The sequence below is a fragment of the Clinocottus analis genome, unplaced genomic scaffold, assembly GCF_023055335.1.
Source record: "Clinocottus analis isolate CAN_PGR_092001 unplaced genomic scaffold, fCliAna1.0.p SCAF_12, whole genome shotgun sequence".
NCBI lineage: Eukaryota > Metazoa > Chordata > Actinopteri > Perciformes > Cottidae > Clinocottus > Clinocottus analis.
In genome coordinates, this window is record NW_027175843.1 from 284,945 (window position 1) to 308,400 (window position 23,456).

At 42.8% G+C, this 23,456-nt stretch overlaps 1 protein-coding gene across 2 annotated transcripts; it reads left to right on the forward strand.

Moving 5' to 3' along the window:
* The first annotated feature begins 2,995 nt into the window (after nt 1–2,995).
* Nucleotides 2,996–23,003, forward strand: uxs1 (UDP-glucuronate decarboxylase 1). 2 transcript variants are annotated; one of them, XR_011077317.1, is made up of 16 exons: nt 2,996–3,745; nt 5,499–5,526; nt 6,417–6,465; nt 8,781–8,824; nt 9,951–10,011; nt 10,718–10,898; nt 13,604–13,708; nt 14,520–14,579; nt 15,151–15,272; nt 18,263–18,382; nt 18,764–18,807; nt 20,770–20,830; nt 20,917–20,974; nt 21,430–21,533; nt 22,296–22,497; nt 22,700–23,003. XR_011077317.1 is itself a non-coding variant. In XM_068572903.1 (15 exons), exons 1-15 carry the CDS (start codon nt 3,655–3,657, stop codon nt 22,425–22,427), a joined length of 1,260 nt encoding a protein of 419 aa, XP_068429004.1. In that variant the 5' UTR covers nt 2,996–3,654; the 3' UTR covers nt 22,428–23,003. The 2 variants fall into 2 exon arrangements, 1 of the variants encoding a protein (XP_068429004.1); XM_068572903.1 differs by having other exon boundaries at nt 22,296–23,003.
* Nucleotides 23,004–23,456: the final 453 nt, after the last annotated feature.

Here is a 23,456-nt window from a genome sequence, read left to right on the forward strand (position 1 = left end):
ACAAAGTCAACGTGCGTCATATCGCGTCTCTCAGCTCTCAAACCGGTTCAAAGTACCAACCTCAGATGAAGGCTCCCTCTCCCTCTCTCGCCCCACCCTGCTGCCGCCCCGGGCATCCAGACAGCAGCCTGGACGCTTTGTTTTGATGAAGTTGCTTCAAACGGCTCAAACGTTCATCTCCTGAAGCGCCAAGTGAGCAGCAGAGAGTCTCTGTCCCGCTGGGGCAGCACCATCCGTTAGTGGGATGTCTTCATGGGACCATGACTGTTGGTGCAGTAATTCATGACTATTCATCCAGTATCTGACATATTGTTGAGATATTTTAGTGGAGGACTAACCGACAAACAGACGCTGGCTTGAAGAACCGTCGTCTGACTTATTTACTTTCTTCATCTTCTCAAAATCTCTGAGATCTTCTTGTAGATAAGTGGGTTATTTCCATTTCATCAGAACTGTTTTCTCTCTGGTATTCAGCTCCCGTGTTTTATCTACTTTGTCGCTGCGGCAGAGCCACACATTAACAAAGTGTTTTCATATCTCCACTACTAACAGCTGTTAGATGATCCATTACTAAATACCGCCGACAGATTTTGTTCTGAAAGTCATTTCTGAGGAATTTTATCAGTCAATGATATGAACACATCAAAACATGGCAGAAAAATAAACAAACAGAGAGCAGAGACGATGTTATGCTTCCTAATAATTGCCTTCAATAATAAAAATGAAAATGTGTCGTCCTCTGACATTTAATGTCCATTTAGCGTCTCACTGCTGATGTGGAGACGCTCTGATAGGAGAAATTTGGAATTCAATTTGCAATTAAAAGATAAAACTCAAACTGTCTTCTATTTACTTCAGTGAGCTTCAGTGAATGTCCATAACCTCCTGATGTGAAATATCTTTCTATTAAAACAATCCTTTAATAGCCATGCTGTGATTATAACCGCTGACGTTAAGGTCTAATTATTTGTAACTGTTACAGTTGATGGCAATTTGTGAGCAAGTTATATGATCCGTAAATAAGACAGTTCGACCAGAAAGATGTTTCTGTTTCCTGAAATAATTGTTTTTTCATCCATCTCAGTGACTGAACGTGCAGCTGAGGAGAAACATGAGCTCCCCCACGACCTGAACGAGTAGATTATCCCTCGATGAGTCCTATCATAACTTATCCTGCAGTACAAAGACAGCCAGGAAATTAAGTGTTTAGCATTTGACTGTTTAAGCCCATATTTATTAAAGTCCACTCATAATGCATACAGTATTAGTGGATCTACAGCTGCCTACATGTTATTAATAACGCCATGCTTAACTCAGACGTCACATGATTGAATCACTGCAAATGCAACGGAGCACTGAGGTTATGCAACTTGCCGCTGCGTTGCTGAGCATCCTGCAAAATATGTATACGGTGAGTTTTGAGTGTCCTATGAATCAGCTGTCTTTCCTACGAAAGGGATTCAAGCCTTGACGATGTCCACCTCTGTTCCCCAGATGCTGACTGGTTTACCTCCTGAAATCTACACGCTCTTTAGTCTTTGGAGGGTTGAGCTGCATGTCATGCAATTCACTCAACTCCACACAGCTGTCCATCACGCTGCTGCACTCGGCCTCCTGTCTGGTCCTGACACAGAGCACAATGACAGTCATCAGAAAACCTCTGCAGGTTCGAGGTGTCGAGGACGGGAGACAGGACCGACCCCTGAGGCGCCACAGTGTTCATTATTTTGTCAGACACATTGCTGCCTCACACACTGTGGCTGACATGAGCGGTATCGATGCAGGCCGCGAGTGGAGCCCCGCTTCCATGTCCAGTAGCTCAGTGGAGAGCGGGGCGAGTCTCATGGTGTTAACAGCACTGCACAAGTCAAAGGGCACTCATGACTCTCATGTGATCTGTAATTTTGACTATTGTCCCAATACCAAAATACTAAAATTGCTGCCTGGTGCTTTTGATTATTGCCTATTTCCTATTCTGAAGTCTATTATAAATGTGAAGAAAGGGAAATGATGAAATTGTGTGTTTATTCATACTCTGTTGTTTACACCGGGTGTGCTTTGTAGATTCACCGTGCCAATCTCACATACAGCTAATCTTCTGGCTATGCATTTGTTTGTTTTGGTCAAGTCCCCCACTGATCCATCCGTAGTCATGTGGGAGTTAAACTATAGCGACATGTTTACACAGTCTGGTGTCTGTATTAAAATGTATTAATTCAGCATTTTCCTCATCACATATGGACACAAGTAAACAGTCAAGGATCAGTCATGTGATACCTGCACATTATGTTTCCCAAATGAAAATCATAAAAATTGGCACAACAAATGCAACACACACATATTAGACTTGCTGTCTATTAACCTGTATCAGAATCAGAATCAGCTTTAATGGCCATGTACATTTGGTCCAGAAAGTGCAGATATCCTGCATCTATGCGTATTGTTTTTAATTTCTTTAATTGTTTTAATCTAAAGTCAAAAAGAATCATTAAATTGAAGTACAGAATACCTGCACTGTGATTGTGTATTTGCAAATGTAAAACATGAAAGTCCCGTTTCCAACCAGACAGAATGACAGCATCTTTATTTTGCAGTAAAGAGTTCTTGTTTTTCTTCCTGTACATAATACCTGCAGTATAATGCCATGCGGGCGCCCACACTGCAAATACACGTATGTGAATACACTTCACCACACTAAAAGCTCTCAGCAACCTGCAGCACACGGCGGCTGAACGCGCTGCGTGAGCTGCCCCGTGGAAAGTTCCGTGAGACTGAATGAATGAGCCATTGTGTGGGTGTTGAAAATAAATGATCCTGCAACTTGAAAGCTAACGTTACACTTCATAAAAAATGATGATTGAATGACACACTTTTACACTCATCTATTATCCTGGAAATGGAAACAGTTTTAAGACGCTCACGGCAATAAAACAAAACGAATATAATTAGTTGAGGCCAGTCAAATGAGCGTCACGCAGTCTCTGCGGGTGAAGCCAGGCTGTTAAATCGAGCCCTGATTCATCGCTCCTCTGCTAGCCTCGTCCCCCAACTGAGAGGAGCAAACTCCGGCGTGTGTGTATTTGTGCGTCCTTAAGATGAACAGATGTGTTTTATTTTCCCGGTACTTGGCTGAACATAAACGCGAGGCGGGATTCGTGTCCGTTGTTATGGATATAAGACAAACACGCTGTCAGTTAAGTAGCCTGCTAGCTAGCTGCTAACCATTCGGCTTCTTGTTTGTTATTGAGGCTTCGTCGCAGTTTGTGAACGTATCTTTATTGACGTAAGAGATTGTGTTTTTGCTGTTATTATAACCGTGTGCTTGTTTGGGAGACAAATATCGTCCATGGCTTCGTTTATATGCAGTTGTAAGTGTTGACACAACAGTGTAGCTTAGCTCTGCTAGCTAGCTGTAGCAGCTTCCCTGCTAGCCACGTAAACTGCTCCTGCTTGGTGTTGACGTAGCAGGAGCAGCTAGCTCGTCTGTCCTGTCAAGCTACTCCAGGCTCACATGCACCAGAAGACATTGTTGACAGCCTGCCTGATGAACTGAGACACCTTCAAGACCAAAATCCAACGAGGACATGAACAAGAGCGACTCAAGATGCTGTAGCTGGACTTGAGTCGGGTTCTGTGTCCTGTTGCATTGAGCGGATGATGAAGCGGGTCATCTGGCTGATATCAGGATTAAACAGAAGAATGATGAAGCTCCTTTTCGCCCTCGCTTTGATCGCCTACATCGCCTGTAAGTACACTAATGTGTGTAACTGAATGTTGAACTGCCACCATGCAGTGCCTTTACTGCCAAACATGACAACCAACTTATGTGTGAGTTAGTTTAAATAACACAACACACTGATGGTGGCCTGGACTGAACCATGCACAGTGTGAGACCATGTTGCCAGACCAGATTGACAGTTTCCAACCCAATCAATCAGCCCAGTTAATTAAACTTCCCCAATTTATAACCGTCCACGTGTAAAACACATACTCACACAAAGATTTATAAATAATCATTTAAAATGTTAAATTAATAAGCTAATTCAGTCAGACAATCAAACACACAAAAAAGCCATATTCAAATGTATTACATGTTAATTATGATGACGTCACAGCAAGCAGCACTTCAATATATCACATAAATACAACTCATGACAGTCAAATATTGATTAAATAAAATGCAAGTGGTCAAAGTGACATTTACTGAATTTATCTGAGCTTGTTTGGTAATATTGTTTTCACAATATTTTCAAAACCCACAGCTCCAAAGTTGACAAAAGCAGCCCAAATTTCACCCAATTATATTCTTTTGTACGCACAATTGAATACAAATAGTCCAATTAGGTGGAAACCAGCCCAATCTGGCACCACTATGACATTTAGCTATTGTTTAAATAATGTATTGCTGTCACCGTTTAACTCCACGGTGTCTCTGGCCGCAGAGAAACGGCTGAAAGATGGAGATGCATTGAACTGTTGAACTGTGTTATCACTAAGGATCTCCACCGAGCTCGATAGGAGTATTGATCGAGGTCTAAGTAGAAAGTCAATGGCAGTATAACATATAAAACAAGCATACAATGGGTTTTGTGACAGTGAGTCACCTTAAACTTCAGAATGCCAAAGTGGTATCGAGTGTGGTTGTATTTGAGTAGTTTTTTTAAATATAAGTACTTAGTATTAAGCTTAGTACTAGACCTCTGAGCCAATAGGTGCATCCCTAGTTGTTTTGAGGATGTTGCATAATGAGCACGTTGTATGCCAAACCCAAGGTGTCATCTTTTGTGATAAAGTTTTCACAAGAAGCTGAGCTCATCTCGGCCTTTCATATTGTATTCCCATCATGGGTGATTCATTTATTTGGTAATGCTTTGGTAGGTTGAACTGGCTTTGTAACTGTGGCCGTGAGGCTCCCACTAGCTGGTTTAAACATGCATTGAAAAGCACCAGCAGGGTCCTTATACTGGGAGGACTGTGAAGGGAAGTTTCACTGTGGTGGATGTTTCTCCACAATCAGTGAGCTCTCTGCACATGGTGCTATCTGGAAGTGATATCACGTCATGAACCTAATGCACCTCTACTGAACTGAAGAAATACACTAAAATGGTTGGAAAAAACTACATGTTATAGAAGAGTGGACATGATCAAGACAAATGACGAAACGTAGGCTCCAGTGATTTCACATCTTTGAATTGAATAAACCTAAAATAAATATAAAATAGCTTGAGAGACAGAATATTACTCGGTTGGAGTTTCAAACCCTTTGCAAATAGATTATTTATGGAGGATCAGTTTGAGTGTTTTTATTATTTACAGCTCAATGATTTTCACTCGTCAGACAGAACAGAGTAGGAGCTGAGAAGAAAGAAGGTAACTCCTGGAGCTTTCCTCGCTCGTCTCTTTGTAGAAGCTCTGCTCTTTCGGTTTGTTAGACGCTTCTGATATCGCTGAATCTGACACTTTCCATTCATAATGCTGGTTTTCTCTTTCTCTTCCAGCTGTCTGGGGAACATATACGAACATGAGGTACAGTAACGAATTCATCTCTTACCTAACTGAGTTAAATATGAACAATTTTCCATCCTGCATGGTAACAGCAGCGTTCTAGGATCACGCTTTGTGGGAGGAGTGGAATGAGGATACTTACTGTACATGATGAGTGTGATCTTTATCTGCAAGATAAGCATGATATCTCCTCGAGGTTGTGTAGTTTGACCCACTTTATGGACCCTTCCTCGTGAGAGTCGATTATATTTCCTCATGACGAATTCCACTGCAAAATCAGGATGTGACTTTTATGAATAATCGCCTGTCGACAATATCAAATATTCTCAAAATCGACTGAATTGTTGATCCAGTTGAAAAAATGTTTACAGAGATTTTATTTATTTATTTAATATTTTCAGGACAAATGTAATTCATTTCCCTAAATTGTGAGAAGGCATTCCATAGAACTGGTATGTAAATGAATCTGAAGGTTTTATATTTAAATAAGTCCGTGTTGTTTGTCTAAAGCTCACAGCTCTGATGTTTTCTCTTTGCTTTGCGATGCATTCATGCTGAGTAAGTTGTATTGTAATGACAATATCACGTGTTTAAGCTCTTGTACCAGAGCAGCTTTTCCCTTTTTAATATCTCCAGTTGTATTAAACACCGATGAGCAGCACTGCTTCATGGCAGGATCCGATTTATTATGCAATTTTAGCCAAAAACAGCAGCAATTATTTATATATATACGCACGCACACACACACACGCATGCACGCTATTTATATCACACTATGTGTTCTACTGTTATTAGATGGTTTGTGCGTCATGTGTCGCTAAATGGCAGCGGGCGTCAAGTGCAGAGCTATTATCTCTTTGTATGCATTGCTGCAATCATCTTATACCCCTTTTGTCTTTTTCTCCTCGTAGATCAATACAAGAACACGGAGAAATGAAGATTGAGCAGAGAATTGATGAAGTGAGTTTGACAAATTGCTGCACGTTCACTGTTTTTGCACAAAGCCCTGGTTCTCCAGAGGATGGAGGTTCTGCTGCATGGACCAACACATGAGATGAACCCATGGAGAGGGTTCAGTGCAGTCTGCTATAGAATATTTAAAGTAACTGCAGTTACTGCCGCTGTACACTGATCCACACTGGGTGGGCTTTGGTTATAGCTAAAGCTTCTAAAGCTTCTAAAATAATGTTGTAAAGGAAGGGTGGTGGTCATAATTCTAGTGATTCTCTGGTTTAGAGGTGAAGCTGCACTGACACTGGTTCTATAGTGCAGTGTGCCAAACCTTTCTATTGGCAACCCACTTTTTAATAATGACAATCCATCACAATCCAATTCACGACAGGCCTCGCCTATGAATCACGAGAAAAGCGAATTTGTGCATAAAGGACGTTCCTGAACATTTTTTCTGCCGTTGAGAAATATGTATTTCACGGCTTTGAATCATGCATGTATTGTTGAAAACATAAACAAGTGTTAAATTATTTTTAAATGAGCAAATAAATGTATTGGCAGAGTGTATTTCTCGTTATCAGTTAAACCAACAGACTGTACGACAGCCTTTCACGGGAGACTCACTGTTGTGAGTAGGCTTTATTTATCAGAACAATACAAATATCAGGCTCCCTGCATGTGGCTCAAAACTGCAGATAAATATGTTAATTAAAAGATAGTGGGAGAAATCCTGCCAACGTGTTTGGTGACCCTGATAACATCTCCTGCGACTCACCTGTGGAGGGGAATGAACGCTTAGTGTGACTAACATTGTGACGGCTGACTCGTGTGAGCGGGTCCAATGTGCTCCATCGGGTCCACGCCGCATTATGTCTGCTGGGAAACGGCTCCGTCCTCACCGTGCACCATTCCTATAAAATAAAATGATAATCTGTTTTTTGTCACATCCCCCGCCTGCAGCCAGGTGCCGACTCCCTCCCTCTTCCTCCCTCTTCCTCCCTCTTCCTCCCTCTTCCTCTGCTTCTCGCTGCTCTACTCATGGAGCATAAATACTTACTGACTATATTTCAAAAAGTGGACGTCCTGGTCGCATGAGTGCCCTCGCTAACCCGTCATTTATCGGCTTGATTAGTGGTTGAGGTTCCTACAAGCCGCCCAGCTGCAACAATAATAGATGCACAAACACAAGCTGCAGTGTATATTATATTTATTTATATGTATATATTATATAAGTCACCTGTTCACCCATACGGGACAGGAAGCAGCCACGACGTTGCATGCACTGTTGTGAACAGATGCAGCCACAAGTGAGATTTAAAACTCTTAAGTTATGTTGACAAGTCTTTCTGCATTTTGCTCGTTATTGCCAGTTTAACATTTTTTAATTATTGTTCAGCTTGATGTGAGTTTTGCTTCGAAGGGAACGGAGCTCATAGTCTCACACAGTTGGGGGAAAATAACTCGCCGGGTGCTTTGAACGTTTCCACAACTGATCTCTTGATTCTGATTTAAAATGAACAACAAAACAAATCTTTTGTAAATGAAAACCTCGCGAGGACCAAACAACCCAACCAGTAACGCTGGAGAAGGCCGCCGCCAAGAGGTTTAAATTAACCACAGGACTGTGTGATAGCAGATGTGTGATTTTTAGAGGTATCTAATAATTATTCTACACAAGCAACGTATATACATATATTCATGTTTGTAAATAATTTGGTATCCAGAGTAAAACGTCAGCAAATGAATGCTGTGCTTTCTCCTGATCATTCAGTCCAGTGGCTCAAGCTGTGCTTTTCTGTGCTTGTATAATACTCTCTGGACTCAGTTCATTAAGTCCTTTAAAAAGTGTGGAGCAGCGACCTCCAACTCTAATCCGCCTCTCTCTCGTTTGTTATTCATCAAATGAGGTTGATTTGCAGTCTTTTGTGAGACTAGCCGTCAAAAATGTAATTGTGCCTATCTGCAAAACAAAATGAGATGTTTATGAAATCCATATGCCATTGTTACATGACCCGTACGCTACAGTGAGAAACGTATTCATCATGAAGGGAACATGCGTACCGCTTGCAGAGATCCTCCTAATCTATTATTACTAGGATTTTTTTAATAAGCCACAGGCTTAGACGTTTAAGTTGTTTTCATCTTCGGATACATTTTCTCCACACATGAACAAAACCATAATCATAACAGAACAATTTGTCAAACACAGATTTGGGGCATCCAGTTGTGTTATCCGGCATCACTACATGGAAACTTATCATCCTGGATCACTTTAATCTGAACTAATCAATGACTCTTCCTCCTCCTCTCTCTTCCTCCTTCAGGCTGTGGCTCCTCTCAGAGAGAAGATTCGGGATCTGGAACAAAGGTTTGTTTCCCTTTTGCGTTTGTCTGCATACTGACATGCAGCATTTTCTTTTTACCTTCAATATAATCAGATTTTCTATATTGCAATACCAACACAACGCTTGGTGAAAGGTTAATGGGACATTTATTCTAATTGAAGCCTCGGTCGGTAAGCGTGAGAGCTGAAAACCATCCCAGTGTCCAACAGTCATGTACTTCAGCATTAGATGATTGGACAGGTTTTTTCTCTTGTCTTTTGAATGAATTGATCGCTAATAGAAGGAGAATCTTAACAAAAAAAAATCAGATTACAAAGATTACAAACTCTGCTTGAGACTCAATATTAAATGCATGTTTTCATTATTTCTTTTAATTGATTTTCCCCAAAACAATATAATTTTCATTGAAAGTTGAACTTGACACACACCCAAAGTGTGTGAGTGTGTGTGCACCATCTGAATGACAATAAATAAGCCTTCAAACAGACATCGGTTGTGTGTGTGCACGCTGTGCCGGCGTCGCAGCTTTCACACTTACAGATATTTCATATTGTGGGACGTCCGCGTCGCAGGCTGTTCGTACAAGAAGTCAATATCTGCTGTTCCATTACAACCACATTACAACTTATTACAGCCTGCAATGCCTTGAATACTAATGAGGAAAAAAGGTCAAAGCACTTGTTTAGATTGCATCTGTTGCAGCATCTCCGCTCTGCGAGGAGCTTTCTGTCAACCTGCAGGATGCTGCAGGATTACACCGGCGTGTCGTGCAAACACTGATGAGGCAAACGCATCTGAACGCTAGTTTGGTTATTTAAAATTACACATTTGTTTTATTTCAGTTTGGTTCAGCAGCGTGTCGATCAGCTGTGATGTTTACTCACAATAGTAATTGCTGAATATTTTTTCACATTTCTCTCTCACTAAATGAATGAATAATTGTTTCCACTGTTGTTAAAATAAACTAAAGTATGATATTAAATGATGAATAAAATGCATTTAAAAAGGTTGTGGATTAGAAATGTTAAACAGATAAATTAAGACTTGCTGCGTGTTATCAGGTGCAGCTGCTGATGTAACCTTCAAGAACTGGATTTACTTTTCTTTTAATGGAGGCTTTCTTCTTCTCTCATTGTCTTCTCCCTCTAGTTTCTCTCAGAAATACCCACCTGTGAAATTCCTGTCGGAAAAGGATCGGAAGAGAATTTTGGTACGCGACAAACACAATTGCACATATACAACAACTATTGTGTAGACTATAGAGGACATTGGCAGCATTTTCTCACGGGCTAAATGCAGACTGAAACTCCAACATCAGCTCTAATCATGAATCTGAGGAGAGGAGCATGTACACGTGGCACACATGTTAAGATTACTGTATGGTCATAAAGCATGTTCTCTGATAATCCCATGATGTGTGCATGCTTGTCTTTGTCTCTGGACAACATGGAGCTTGGCCAACACTCACTGACATGAAGGAACAAGTCAAACTTGCCCTCTTGATAAAACCCTGGAGGCCTCATTGTTCTCTTGTGGGTTGGATGTCTCTACATCTCTTCATGCCGTGCAAGTCGCTCAAACGTTTTCCTCATTTGCATTTCTCTCTTTGCGATATTATCGCTTAACATTAGCATGACAAATGAATGAAAAACACGCCTAAAATATGAAAAAGAAATCTCAAATATGTTGAATCACCAAAACCACAAGATGGCCTCAGGCCGACAGTCATTATGTGCGCAAGAAATCTTAGTTCAAAGGCTCCAGTACTGCAAGCTGCGGACAGAGAGACGCATGCAGATGAAATCATCAACATACGTTGACTCCACTTACCCCATTGTGTTTGTAAAGTCAGTGTTTTGTGGCTCTTCTATTGAATGAACCCTTTAAGTGAAATATCCTGTGATTTCCCCCATCAGATCACCGGCGGGGCCGGTTTTGTGGGTTCCCACCTGACGGACAAGCTGATGATGGACGGCCACGAGGTGACCGTGGTGGACAACTTCTTCACGGGAAGGAAAAGGAACGTGGAGCACTGGATCGGCCACGAAAACTTTGAGCTGATCAATCACGACGTGGTGGAGCCGCTCTACATCGAGGGTGAGAGGAGGTCGCAGCGTGAGGTCATGCATGCTCAGACTTGGAGGGACCAGGGCCGGCTCACAATCCATTGTACTCATAATATTTCTACTGTAGTGAGAACATCTGCTGCTCTCACTTTGGATGTTAGTGCAAATGTTAAAAGTTAGTTGACTTGTGCTTCATGCAGGAACTGCTAGTCTCTGTTAATATAAGTTTTACTATTACAGATGTAGATATCAATGTATCTCATAATATGGACTGAAACCCCTGTAATCAGGTGTCAGCCTGACAGAAAGATTTAAAAAGCTCTCAGAAATCACATTGAGCAGTGAAATCTAGTGCAACAGAAAAGGACTTTGGCTTTCAGTCAGAAATACAATCAATTATTAATTTAGCACATGAGATGTGGAGATGTTTCAGCTCTTTTTTACGTTTACTACTGTTCAGTTTAGTCCCAGCGTGCTTCCCAAACCCATTTAGACTAGAAAGGTGCACTCAGTGGAGCTCAGGTGTCTCCTCGATGTGTCTGAACGCTCGCTGCTGTGATGTTGATGAATGAATACAACCCTCAACCCTCAATTGGCCGAGCATTTCGAGACTGTCAACAGTTTCTGAGGAGCACGACTCTCATGTTAATGTGTGCTGAAGTCTGTGCCGACATCGCCACTTAAAGAGCCTCTTTAACGAGCGGCTTCAGACTCAGAAAACTGGTGTGAAGTTGTTTTGTTAAGACACTTCAGACCAACTTGACAAGAACAACATTTAACTGCTAACTTAATGATGCTCTACTTTCCATATATTGACAGTGGACTGACATCTACAGAGAAAAGAAAAGATATCTTCCAGCTGAGCGCTCTGCAGCTTCCCAACAGTTAAAGGAACAGTTTGACATTTAGGGACATTAATTGGCAGATATGGAATCAATATTTATAACTATGTTTTCCTCCGTGTATAAATGACCTTAAATTAGTGTCGTTCAGTAACTTAGAGAAAGCCGTTTACATCCCTGCAGCGGGTCGTCGCCATCTTGTTCCTGCAGCTGAGAACAGAAACTGTCTCTAGTGAGACCTGAAGACGGGATGTGATCCAACAATATCGCTGTTAAGCAGAAGCCGGTGCTCAAAGATAAAAGCAGGGCGTGTTGGTGACGTTACTGGAGTTTTTTTAACTGTAATTCATTATCGCACTGAGGCATGCATCCCTCTACACGCACACACAACAAACACACAAACACGTTATTCAACAATGTTATTGACAATTTATGAAATTATACAGTGACTTTTATTTTTTTAATTTTTATATATATGTATATACACACACACACACACACACACACACACACACACACACACACACACACACACAGTGTTTGTTATAAATGAAGAGATAACATCTAACAAGTAAAAACATTTTGTTAAGCAGCTCCTCAATAAGATCTGCTGCCACCAATTATAGGCTTTAAGTGTCTTATCATGAACATTAATTCCTTTATCAAACAGTGATGATAAGCCACCACAGCTGTAACGTCACGCAGCATATCTGTCCACCACTTTCATCTTTTTTATAGTTTAAAACTAATTTCTGGCATTTCTACAACCACAAACTTCTTGGATTAACCCTCGACATAACCCAAATAATAACATCAGTTTCTGAACGTCCCAATCGTGAACTTTTGAATAATATAATTAGAATAATGAAACATATAATTCATGGAAAATACTAGTGGTGCACCAATTTGGTACGATATGTTGTTATCACCCAGACATGTCTGACTTTCATGAAATATAATCACTGATATTATCACAGCAGCAGCAGTATTACATCATAATTACACTTTGGGATTTTGATGCATTGTGGAAAAACTGTCTTTCGGACTCCTTTTAAATGCTGTGGACCGTCACTGCTCTCAGGGTTCTGGCCATGAATTTAGTAGATACATAAAATCAGAAAATAAAAACATGGAAATCAATTAAACAACGGGAGACTTCCTGCTGACGTCAGAGTCCACGCAGTCAATTAAGTATTGCAATGAATAGAAAAAATATAATGGAACTGGATGTGAAAGTAAAAAATAAATGAAGTTATGAATCAGCAGGTCAAGTCATCTCCTCGCTGTCCAGTGATTACGTTCATGTGGAGAAGAAAGGAGTGAAGTGCTTCAGGAAATGGGAAACGTAATGAGGAGAATGAGGGAATGTGTCAGACGGCCGCGGGAGGAAACACCTGCTGAAGGCTTTTATGGAAATTAGACTTTGTTGGACAATGAAATGACATCGTTCACATCTCTGGTCCCTTTAAGGAAGGCAACATAATTTGCTCATAACTTTCATTCATGTCTATGATCAGCGTTATGCGACGTGGTGACTGACGCAGTTTGAACAGCGTCACCATGAACATGTGTTCAGGAGGAAGGTTGTGATGCCGCTGGTCACCTTGGTTTCCTGTGTCATTGTCTTCCTTCAGTAGTTGATGTTAACAGTACTGCGGTGGAAGCTTTAAGGCCACATGCTGCAGTGTTTGGAAAATAATTCAGTCGCTTTCATCAAACTGCTTTTAATGTGTGACTGTGTGCTCTTGTTTTATTTAATGATTTAAAAATGTCTCTTTGAGTGCCATGAAAAGCGTTATATAAATCAAATATTATTATTATCTAAAGCAGCTGAACGAGTTGTCCGTCACCATGTGAGTTGATTTCTATTCCTCCTGCTCTTCCCTCTTCACAGTGGATCAGATCTATCACCTGGCGTCTCCGGCCTCGCCGCCAAACTACATGTACAACCCCATCAAAACGCTGAAGACCAACACCATCGGCACGCTGAACATGCTCGGTGAGGACGTGAAGTGCACCCACACATGGATGGTTCTGCATCAAACCTTCACGTTAGACTCCTACATACCAATAGTTTGTCATCACTTAACACAGATTTATTTTATATGCAACGTGCTTCTTGTTGCACCGGAGCGCTGTAATACATAATACAAAAATATAATTTGAATAACCAACAAAACATTTGAGATTAATTTGTTGCTGGTGATTCATCCTTATTGTTTTTCTTCCCTCGAGCAAAAGAGTAAAACAAAAGTCACCATTTTTCTTCCTCATTACACGTTCAACTTGTATGCTTTCATATGCGACTGCTTACAGAAGATTGCCAATCAGAAGCCACTGTGAGCGCCTCAGGGTTCAGATAGCACGCGTTGAGTGGGAAGGTCTGCAGGATCTGCAGCTTCAGTCTGCTGCATGCTGAGGGAGCTCTCTGTGCTACTTCATGGTGGTTTATTTATGTAAAATAAAAAAGATGCTTTGATTGATTTGAATGCGTGGGTCTACTTGTAGCCTTCAGTGGCTCGTACTACACAACACACTTGTATAACTTAAGAAAGCTCATGTGTGTTTTATTAAGATTTCATCTCATGCCGCTGCTTCAAAACTTCCTAAACATTCGAAACATCCCACATGTCGATGATCTGAGAGCTCCACCATTTTGAGAAACACTCGTGTACGATAATATTACGAGAGGTTTGAAGTTTGAGAGGCACCCGACTCATCGGGAGGAAGAGGAAGAAGAGGAAGAGGAGGAGGAGGAGGAGGAGGAGGACCGTGTTGCGAGCGCTCTCACAGTATTCTTTGTCTCCCAGGTTTGGCGAAGCGCGTCGGCGCCAGACTCCTGCTGGCTTCCACCTCTGAGGTCTACGGAGGTGAGGAAGGAAGCCGCCGCCCACTCGTTGGATATTCTGCAATTAGTTTTTGTGTGAATGGTTAACTTAATGGACGTCTGGGGCGAGATACTTGCTGCAACAACCGCATCCCAAGACATATTTTTTAGATTAAAAACATCTCGTGGATCTTTTTAATTTCCGCTTTGGGTTTTGAAAACACTGACATGTGCTTAAAACTCTGACGAGCGCCGCCAGCAAACCTTAAGCTCTTAGTAATGTTTAGGAGGCCGGATGTCTGTCACTCACAAACCAGCAGCAGTATGAAGTGATGCTTTGTTCAAGGGCCTCAATTATAACAGTTTAAAGCAGCATTAGAGCAGCATTTATGACCATACATCACTATCTATACTGGCGCAAAGACAGTTATCCTGAAAACCAATCATAGTGCAGCGTGGCAGGCATTTATTCTCTACTTAATCTCTTGAGTGCTAAAAGGCAGATGAAGTGTCTGTGTGTCTGTGTGTGTGTGTGTGTGTCACTCTGTGAGATGGAAAGCCTGCAGCTCCACATCGCTTCCTCTTTACATGCGTCTGAAACGTGTGTGTTGCAGACCCGGAGGTGCACCCGCAGAACGAGGAGTACTGGGGCCATGTGAATCCCATTGGGCCTCGCGCGTGCTACGACGAGGGGAAGCGAGTCGCAGAGACCATGTGTTACGCCTACATGAAGCAGGTATCCTCCCTGTGCAGCATCATCTGACTCCACAGAGCCAATTTATCTGATTGATTGATGACGTTTGCTCTGGAGCAACACTACGATCCTGAACGTGTAGCCTTGAGCCAACACTCCAAAATAACTGAAGTACAATCAAAATGAATCTGTAAAGTCAGAGAAATATATAATACGGTTCATTCCTGCGATTTCTTGTATTAAAAATGAAACGCTACGGCTCAAACTTGCAACTTTCAAACAAACCAGATGCACTTCAACGGGCTTCACAAGCGATTTCCAAACATGTGAAAGTTACAGAAATAAGCCGTGCAGACCGTCCTCAGTGGGACTTTACCTGTTGGTTTGTGGACTGCTGGTTTGAATTGTCTAGTTCAGCGTTTTGTCTGTCGCCATTTTGTTTTTTTGCATCCAGAAAAGCACGCCAAGTAACAGTTTCACCTAAAGAACAAGACCGTGAGGGTTCAGACACAAGCAATCAGAAGCTGGACGAGGCAGCGGCCTGTCAACAGGGTTGTTGTGCATAATAAGTCTCTCTGTGAAATAGCAATACTTTGGAGATGTTCTTCAAATAATAACAATATTTTTGTGGCGATGAAGTGCGTGTCTCAATCCATCTCGTGTCAATGACTCATGTCTGTTTTCGTGTATATTTCCTTAAACATCCAGGACATGTTGAGAGTATTTATTATACTTTTCCCCCGTTGTGACTTGATTGACGGCAGCCTTTGATAAGCAGACGTGATTGACTTCTCTTGCCTTTCCCCCAGGCAGGTGGTATTTATTTATCTGCCTCGTCTCCGCTCCTTCTCCACCGGCTCATTATTTCTTTCACACGTTCCGGGAGAATTCTTGGAAATGGGCGGCCTTCAACATCCAGACAAGAATATCGCTCCATCTATTGTCCAGTCATGTAATACACATGGATTAACATTTAAAAACTGATGAGTGGAGGCAATGTAGAGGGGAAAGCGTGTTTCCTGCTCCTCAGACGGGAGGAAAACCTTTTTTAATTATTATTACCAATATTTTTTAGCACAGTTTAGTAGGATTTAAACCCAAAGCCACTTCTCTTTTCCTGAAACTGAGAGAAGCGTAGTAACCCTTCTGAGGAGAGGTGGTTTTACATTAAAACAAGTTTTAATATTTCCATGAGCTCCTGAACATGACTAAGCGATTATAATGTTTTATTAAGACCTTCATTGGTAACCCTTACAACAATCAGTCTAAGACACATCCCACATTATTGTGATTATTATTATTGCCAATGTAGATGCTTTAGGTCGTAATCTTTCTGAAGATGTGCAGTTCAACACTTATTGTAGACTCTGCATGGAAGGAACGCTGCAAGGCTTCTCTTCCAGATGGAGGATCTCATGTTAAAGCTGTGACTCAGTTACTACTCACAGGAGGCCAACAGCTGCTTGACTCTTAACTTTAGAGTCTAATACGTGTGTGTGTGTGTGCGTGTGTGTGTGTTGAGAGGTTGTATCTGCTAAGAGCAGAGAGTCTTCAGTGTTTGATCAATATTAGCAAAATAATTGATGACAAACCCGTTGACGGTGACATCCTCATTAGAAGATCCTCAAGGAAACACCGGACCAGCAGCCTGAAGCGTGAAACAGTCACATGTTTAATTATTCTACACGGATGTGAACGGGCTGAATACATGAATAAACAATTTAGTCTTTTTTTTTTTTAATGATCTTTTGGAAGTAGAGAACCGAGGGATTGATTGTTGTTGTTTATTAAACGAGGTTGTTTCACGTGATGATGAGTTTTACCTGGACTCGACCCGTTAAGATGTTTGGTGCATTTCTAACATTCAAACAGAGACCAGGGGGATGTGAACACATTACAATAATATATTCACCCTCACAACAGACTGGACGCGTTAGAGGAGTGTTGCTCGTCTGTGCAGCCCTCAGTGATGTTTAATGGGGTTTAATCTGACTTTAATGCCCAATCTGCATTATTTTGTCAGACCTCTGAATCTTTCCCGTCGATGTGCTGACGGCTCGTTACGTCATTCTCTTTCTAGCAATAACCCAGATGTGCAGGATTTAAATGGTAAACTAAAAGACGCGTTCCTAGCGATGACATCGTCGCTACTGGAAAACCTTCATTAATTAAAACTGTTGTCATTGACACACTGAAGTAATTATTATAATCAGAAGCATTTACTTGCCGTGTGTGTTTCACACAGGAGGAAGTTGTGTTGGCGGCGCTGCAGCGATGAAAACGCATTATTTAACCTGCAGAATGAGTTCAATGGCGACGTGTTGATGTGAGACGAGCCTTCAGGTGGAGGAGGCCTTCTGAAACCTTCATGTCGTGCTCTTTGTGTCCTTGTTCTTCTCAATAATGAATAAATGTAGAGGTTGTGACCATCATAGTTCATGTTTAATTCATAATGTTCATGTTTTTATTCACGTTATATAACCTAAGATGGATTCACCTCCTATGAAGGGGCATGTATTGATGTATTGAGGCTCGTGAAGGCCATAGATTATCTTTCAAAGTTAGAGTTTCTTTCTGTGGGGACGATGTAAGTGATGTGAGGAAAGCTTGCTGTCGGACTGGGCTGCTATTCATACTCCAAAATATCAAGTCAGAGACACATTTCTGCATGTTGGGAGATGAGTTTTATCCATGAACGGGTAACAAAAGAAGCAGCTGCTCCAAGGTAAAGGGCTCTGTTAGTGTGTTCACTGAGACATTTACACGCTTGTTGTTCAGGATGTGTGTTGTTACCGTTTACGCTGTTTAATCATATCTTTACTTTCGATAGCTGACGTATACAGACTCACATGCTCACACTACTGGCTGTGACTTCCTGCCAAGCTTCGTATTCCCTTAAAATACAGTATACGAAGTAAAGAAATGCTGGTAATATACCAAGCTATCAAAATATAGATGATTATTAAAGCCGAGGAACAATAAAGTAGATAAATGACTAATGAATCCCCTCGTCGCCGTGTGCTTGCTCCCAGGAAGGAGTGGAGGTGAGGGTGGCGAGGATCTTCAACACCTTCGGCTCCAGGATGCACATGAACGACGGCCGAGTCGTCAGCAACTTCATCCTGCAGGCGCTGCAGGGAGAACCTCTGACCGTACGCATCCAAGATGGCCGCTCGCTCGCTCGCTGCCTCAGAAACACCTTGTTTTTATCTATCTGTGTGAGGACGTGCACGTTGAGATGAGCCTCAGTCTGAGGAAGGAAAACGCCTGGAAGTCATCTTCATTTGAACATGAATTTAAACACCTCAGTGCTCCCAATCATTGGTGTCTGCTTAGTGTTTAAGGAAATTGGAAAATATATTTGTTTTGGTAAAATAAAACATTGCAATGATCTCTTGAGATCTAATAATTGGATCATGACAAAAATACAGAAGTAGACTTAATTATGATAGAAGTAGAAGTGTCTTGTTTTCTGCCTTCATATCCTGCAGAATGTGCATTATGCAGAAATAATGATCTGTCTGTTGTTCCAGGTGTACGGTACTGGAGCCCAAACCAGAGCCTTTCAGTATGTCAGGTAAGGATGCTCATTTAGACCTGAAGACACTTTAGCTTTCTTCAATTTGTTCCACAGAATCTCTTACTGAAAATATATCGATTGTATATTTCATGATAAATCACAACTTTTAATACTACATAAATGATGGCAATTAAAAGTGCAATTCCAACAACACGCCGTGTTCATGGAGAGACAGAAGAAACTGAGCTATTTTCTTCAGGAGTTTAAAGTCTACAAACGTCGGTGGTGATGCTGCAGAGCAGCGAGGCGGACGAGTCAATTAAATTGGACTTTGAAGCTTAGAAGCAATATGTGCAGGTTAACTGTGTGTGTGTGTGTGTGTGTGTGTGTGTGTGTGTGTGCGTGTGTGCAGATGAGACACAGATTATTAGGATCGGTTTGAAGAAGAGGAGTCAGCGCTCCTGTTTCTTTGAAGCATAAAGTCGCCGTCCTGTGTGATGTTGGCTTTGTGTAAACGGTGAAATGCCAAAACCTTCATTAACTGTGAGAACATGTGACACGACTCACACGTTGTGTAAACACATCGTGCATCGAGGGACAATAAGAGATTCATGCTGCAGGATTTTAATGCCAAAGACACGGAAATAAGAAACATGACCTCTGTGGTGCAGATTGAATGTTTGTAATGGTTGTGTGCGCAGGGTTGTGTAACTTGTGTGCATAGGGTTGTGTAACTTGTGTGCACAGGGTTGTGTAACTTGTATACATAGGGTTGTGTGTGCATAGGGTTGTGTGTGCATACAGGATGTAAAGGGTTGTGTGTGTATAGGGTTGTGTGTGTGTGTGTGTGTATAGGGTTGTGTGTGTGTGTATAGGGTTGTGTACATACAGGATGTAAAGAGTTGTGTACATACAGGATGTAAAGAGTTGTGTACATACAGGATGTAAAGAGTTGTGTACATACAGGATGTAAAGAGTTGTGTGTATAGGGTTGTGTGTATAGGGTTGTGTGTATAGGGTTGTGTGTATAGGGTTGTGTGTATAGGGTTGTGTACATAGGGTTGTGTACATAGGGTTGTGTGTACAGGGTTGTGTAGGGAGCAGAGAGCGGTGCAGGTGGTGTGAGGAAGATGAGGTGCAGTGAGGAAGTTTCAGAGAAACTGCTTCAATAAGAAATAATCCAGAATGTTTCTCCTGAAACAGGAAGAGAATCTTCTGCAGAGCCAGACGGGTCATTCCTTCAATATGAACACGACTCCCCGTCCGGCCCGGTTGTTATTTATATACACACGTACCTCTTTTCAAGGCTTCAGGTGCCTGACAGGTGTCTTGAATATTTAATTCGCGGGGTGCACAAATACATCTGCACGTACATAACGTGTACATGCACGAATGCAAATGTGACATTTGTGGCGGTGGAGCCGCGTTTAGAGGTCAGCTTGTCTGAGTGAACCTGCATCCACCATCCTGCAGCGCTACGTCTGTTCACGTGCACTTCATCACGTCTCGGTGGACGGCGGCGTGCTCATGAGATGAGTGTGCACGTCAGAGGTCAGCATGTGGTCAGCATGTGGTTCCACCGATGGATGAAGTTCTCCATTAAGTTATAATTACATATTTATCGTCAGAAGTTTTGTCTTTTTCTTTTGTAGTAGAGCGGATTCTGGTTTTGTTCATTTCCTGTCATGTAAGGCAGTCTGGATGCTGGATGCATGTGACAACAGAATATTTTAAAAAACATCTTCTATTCAAACTGCATGTTTCTAGTTCCTGAAAGAAGACTTTTGTTGTGCGTGACGCGCTGAAGACAGTGAGAACGAGCTCCTGCGGAAGCTGCCGCGTCTCTGCTGGCCTTGAAGCGATTGTTCTCCTCTGATAATGTTCTAAGAAGAAAAAGACATGTTGTAAACCTGCGTCGGCTGAGGAATGACACGACATGCATTAAGCTACATGTTCACAATCGGTTCAACGCCGCACTGTGACGTCTAACAGAAGAATAACTGAGTGTTTGGTCCTCAGTGATCTGGTGAACGGCCTGGTGCTGCTGATGAACAGCAACATCAGCAGTCCAGTCAACCTGGTGAGTTCTTCACACCCTGCTGGGGATAAATGTTCTGTGTCTCATGTCCACGCTGCTGTGATGAGCGTCATGTGGTCTGTCTGCAGGGGAACCCAGAGGAACACACCATCCTGGAGTTTGCTCGTCTCATCAAAAGCCTCGTCGGTAAGTTTCCCGTCGCTCTGCAGAGTCTCATCCCTCGCCGTCACGGTCGCTTTGTGCTGCTCGACGCTCAGAGAGGAAAAACAACAGCAACGTCTGTGTCCAATGTTTGCATTGGAAATGGTTTTGTTGGATGACGAAATATAATCTAGCAGCGTGTTGTTTTTCACTGTGAATAATCTTTATGATGATCGGAAACATGGAGGAGAATAAGCAAGCAGCAAGCGGACTGTGCTGCTGTAAGGTGGAGGCTCATGTTAGAGAAGCTGTAGCTCCAGAAGCTCCTCTGATGCTTCAGTGTGATGCTGCAGGTGTGGCTCTTGCAACTAGTGCTTCTGTGTGACTCATCCCATGAGTTTATTGTTGTATAATCATCAGAAGCATTGGATGTAGGAGTAGGAAGGAGCACAACATGTCCTCCTCCCTGACTCCTGACTGCGTCATGCTGTCTCACACAGTGAGCCGAAGTCAGATCCAGTTCCTCCCAGAGGCCCAGGACGACCCGCAGAGGAGAAGACCCGACATCCGAAAAGCCAAGATGCTGCTGGGCTGGGAGCCCGTGGTACGTGTGGCACACGCAGCGCGCACATGCAGCATGCACACACAGCGTCCTGCAGACTGTAGACAGTAAGGTGCATCGTGCAGCGTGCATCGTGCAGCGTGCATCGTGCAGCGTGCACACGCAGCATGCACGTGCAGCGTCCTGCAGACTGTAGACAATGAGGTGCAGCGTGCAGCATGCAGCGTGCAGCATGCAGCGTGCAGCATGCAGCTGTGGTGTAACTGCTGCAGAGCTGAGCATCCAGGTGAATCACTGGTCGAGTCTCATCTGCAGGACGTGAAGCGTCTCATGCTGCTCATACGTGTTGCACGGCGGAGTCACAATGACCGAGATGTGTAGCGGAGCAGACGCTGACATATTAATGCACCTCTGTGCATTCACAAGATTAATATCCATCCATTACCCGAACCGCTTATCCTGTTTAGAGTTAATGACATAATAATTATGATTAATGTCAAAATTGTTGAACCAAATTCTCTTGATGTCAGTATTCAAAGTTTAAAAAGCGAAGTTATAAAGTTATACATTCCAAATAAGGTCAAATATATATGAAGCATTGCAAATGATCTTTTTAAAATCACCTCATTATATTAGCGTTTTTTTTGTGTCCATAAACGAAACATCTTTGATGATTTTTAAGCATCTATTCACAGTTGTCGGCCAGATTCTGGAACGCATGAGGTCTTAAGAAAGATTGACAAATTTGCATAGAATATTATAGTGTGTGTGTGTGTCTTGTGTTGTGTTGTGTTGTGTGGACAGGTGCCGCTGGAGGAGGGCTTGAACAAGACCATCCAGTACTTCAGCAGGGAGCTGGAGCACCAGGCCAACAACCAGTACATCCCCAAACCCAAAGCCGCCCGCATGAAGAAGGGCCGACCGAGACACAACTGAAGCTTCACGCCGACTCTCCTGGTGGAGGAGGAGCCTCCTCAGAGGAGGAGCAGAGCGACTCAGAGACACTGTGAGGAGCAGAGAGACTCCTGGATGTGCTGCTTTCTCCTCTTTGAGAAGCAGAGACTACTTCCTACTTTAAGAAGTGTTGCGTTGTCGCTGCAGGAGAAGAGCTGTGTGTGATGGAGCGGCTCCACTCCAAAGCAGAAATATGAAACAGAGCCGACCTTTTTTTTTCTTCCTTTTGTGAATTTGTGCTTTTGTTATTTAAGTTGCAGAGAATCTTGAGAAAGCAGCAGCTCAGACGGTGCATCAGTGCTTTGTGTTTGATGCGTTTCCTGGCGGTTCGTCTCCAGAGGTCCTGACTGTTGCTGCTGGACGCTGCAGGTCAACCTGTTGGCTGTTCAGGCTGCAGGAGCTCCAGCCTGTTCCAGCTCCACCGCGTGTTCACCACATGTTCACCGCGTGTTCACCACGTGTTCACCACCATGTCCCTGTGTCTAATGTTGTGAAACCTCATGTCAGGAGGTGCGTTATCAATTTCAGATGCTATTTTAATAAAATATTTCCAATATATTTGCGTACGATGTAATTAGGGAGGGTGATGTTTCTGCGTGTGAGAGTGTGATGCATGTTTTTTACAGTGGAAGTGAAAAAGGACTCAGTCTTTATTTGCATTAATCCAGTGAAAAGAGAAAAGTCAAACACAAATCAGCTGCCTCAAAGTGACTCTCCCACATAATTGGCTGTTTCCGTCAGAGAGCAGCCCCTCCGCTCTGGAACCACCCGGCGGGCGGTCATGGGGCTGCGGGGGGAGGCTTGATGGCGCGTTAATGGCTCCTCTGCCGGAGCAGCTGTGTGGGGCGCGCGCGTCGGCAGCTGCCCGGCAGGCGCGCGGCCGACACGCTGTCACACATGACGGTAGTCGTAGTTGACGTCGGCGCCGCGTCTGGAGGAAGCGGCGGCCCGCGGGCCGGCCGCGGCCTCCTCGTGGTGGCGCCCCGCGGCGCTGGAGCCCGCGCGGCGTCC

Bases quoted from the DNA above. Each gene is read 5' to 3' on its own strand.
- uxs1 (XM_068572903.1), top strand. From the start codon at position 3,655: ATGATGAAGCGGGTCATCTGGCTGATATCAGGATTAAACAGAAGAATG. The intron at 20,975-21,429 runs GTAAGTTTCCCG...TGTCTCACACAG, and splicing joins TCTCATCAAAAGCCTCGTCG to TGAGCCGAAGTCAGATCCAG. The intron at 21,534-22,295 runs GTACGTGTGGCA...TTGTGTGGACAG, and splicing joins TGCTGGGCTGGGAGCCCGTG to GTGCCGCTGGAGGAGGGCTT.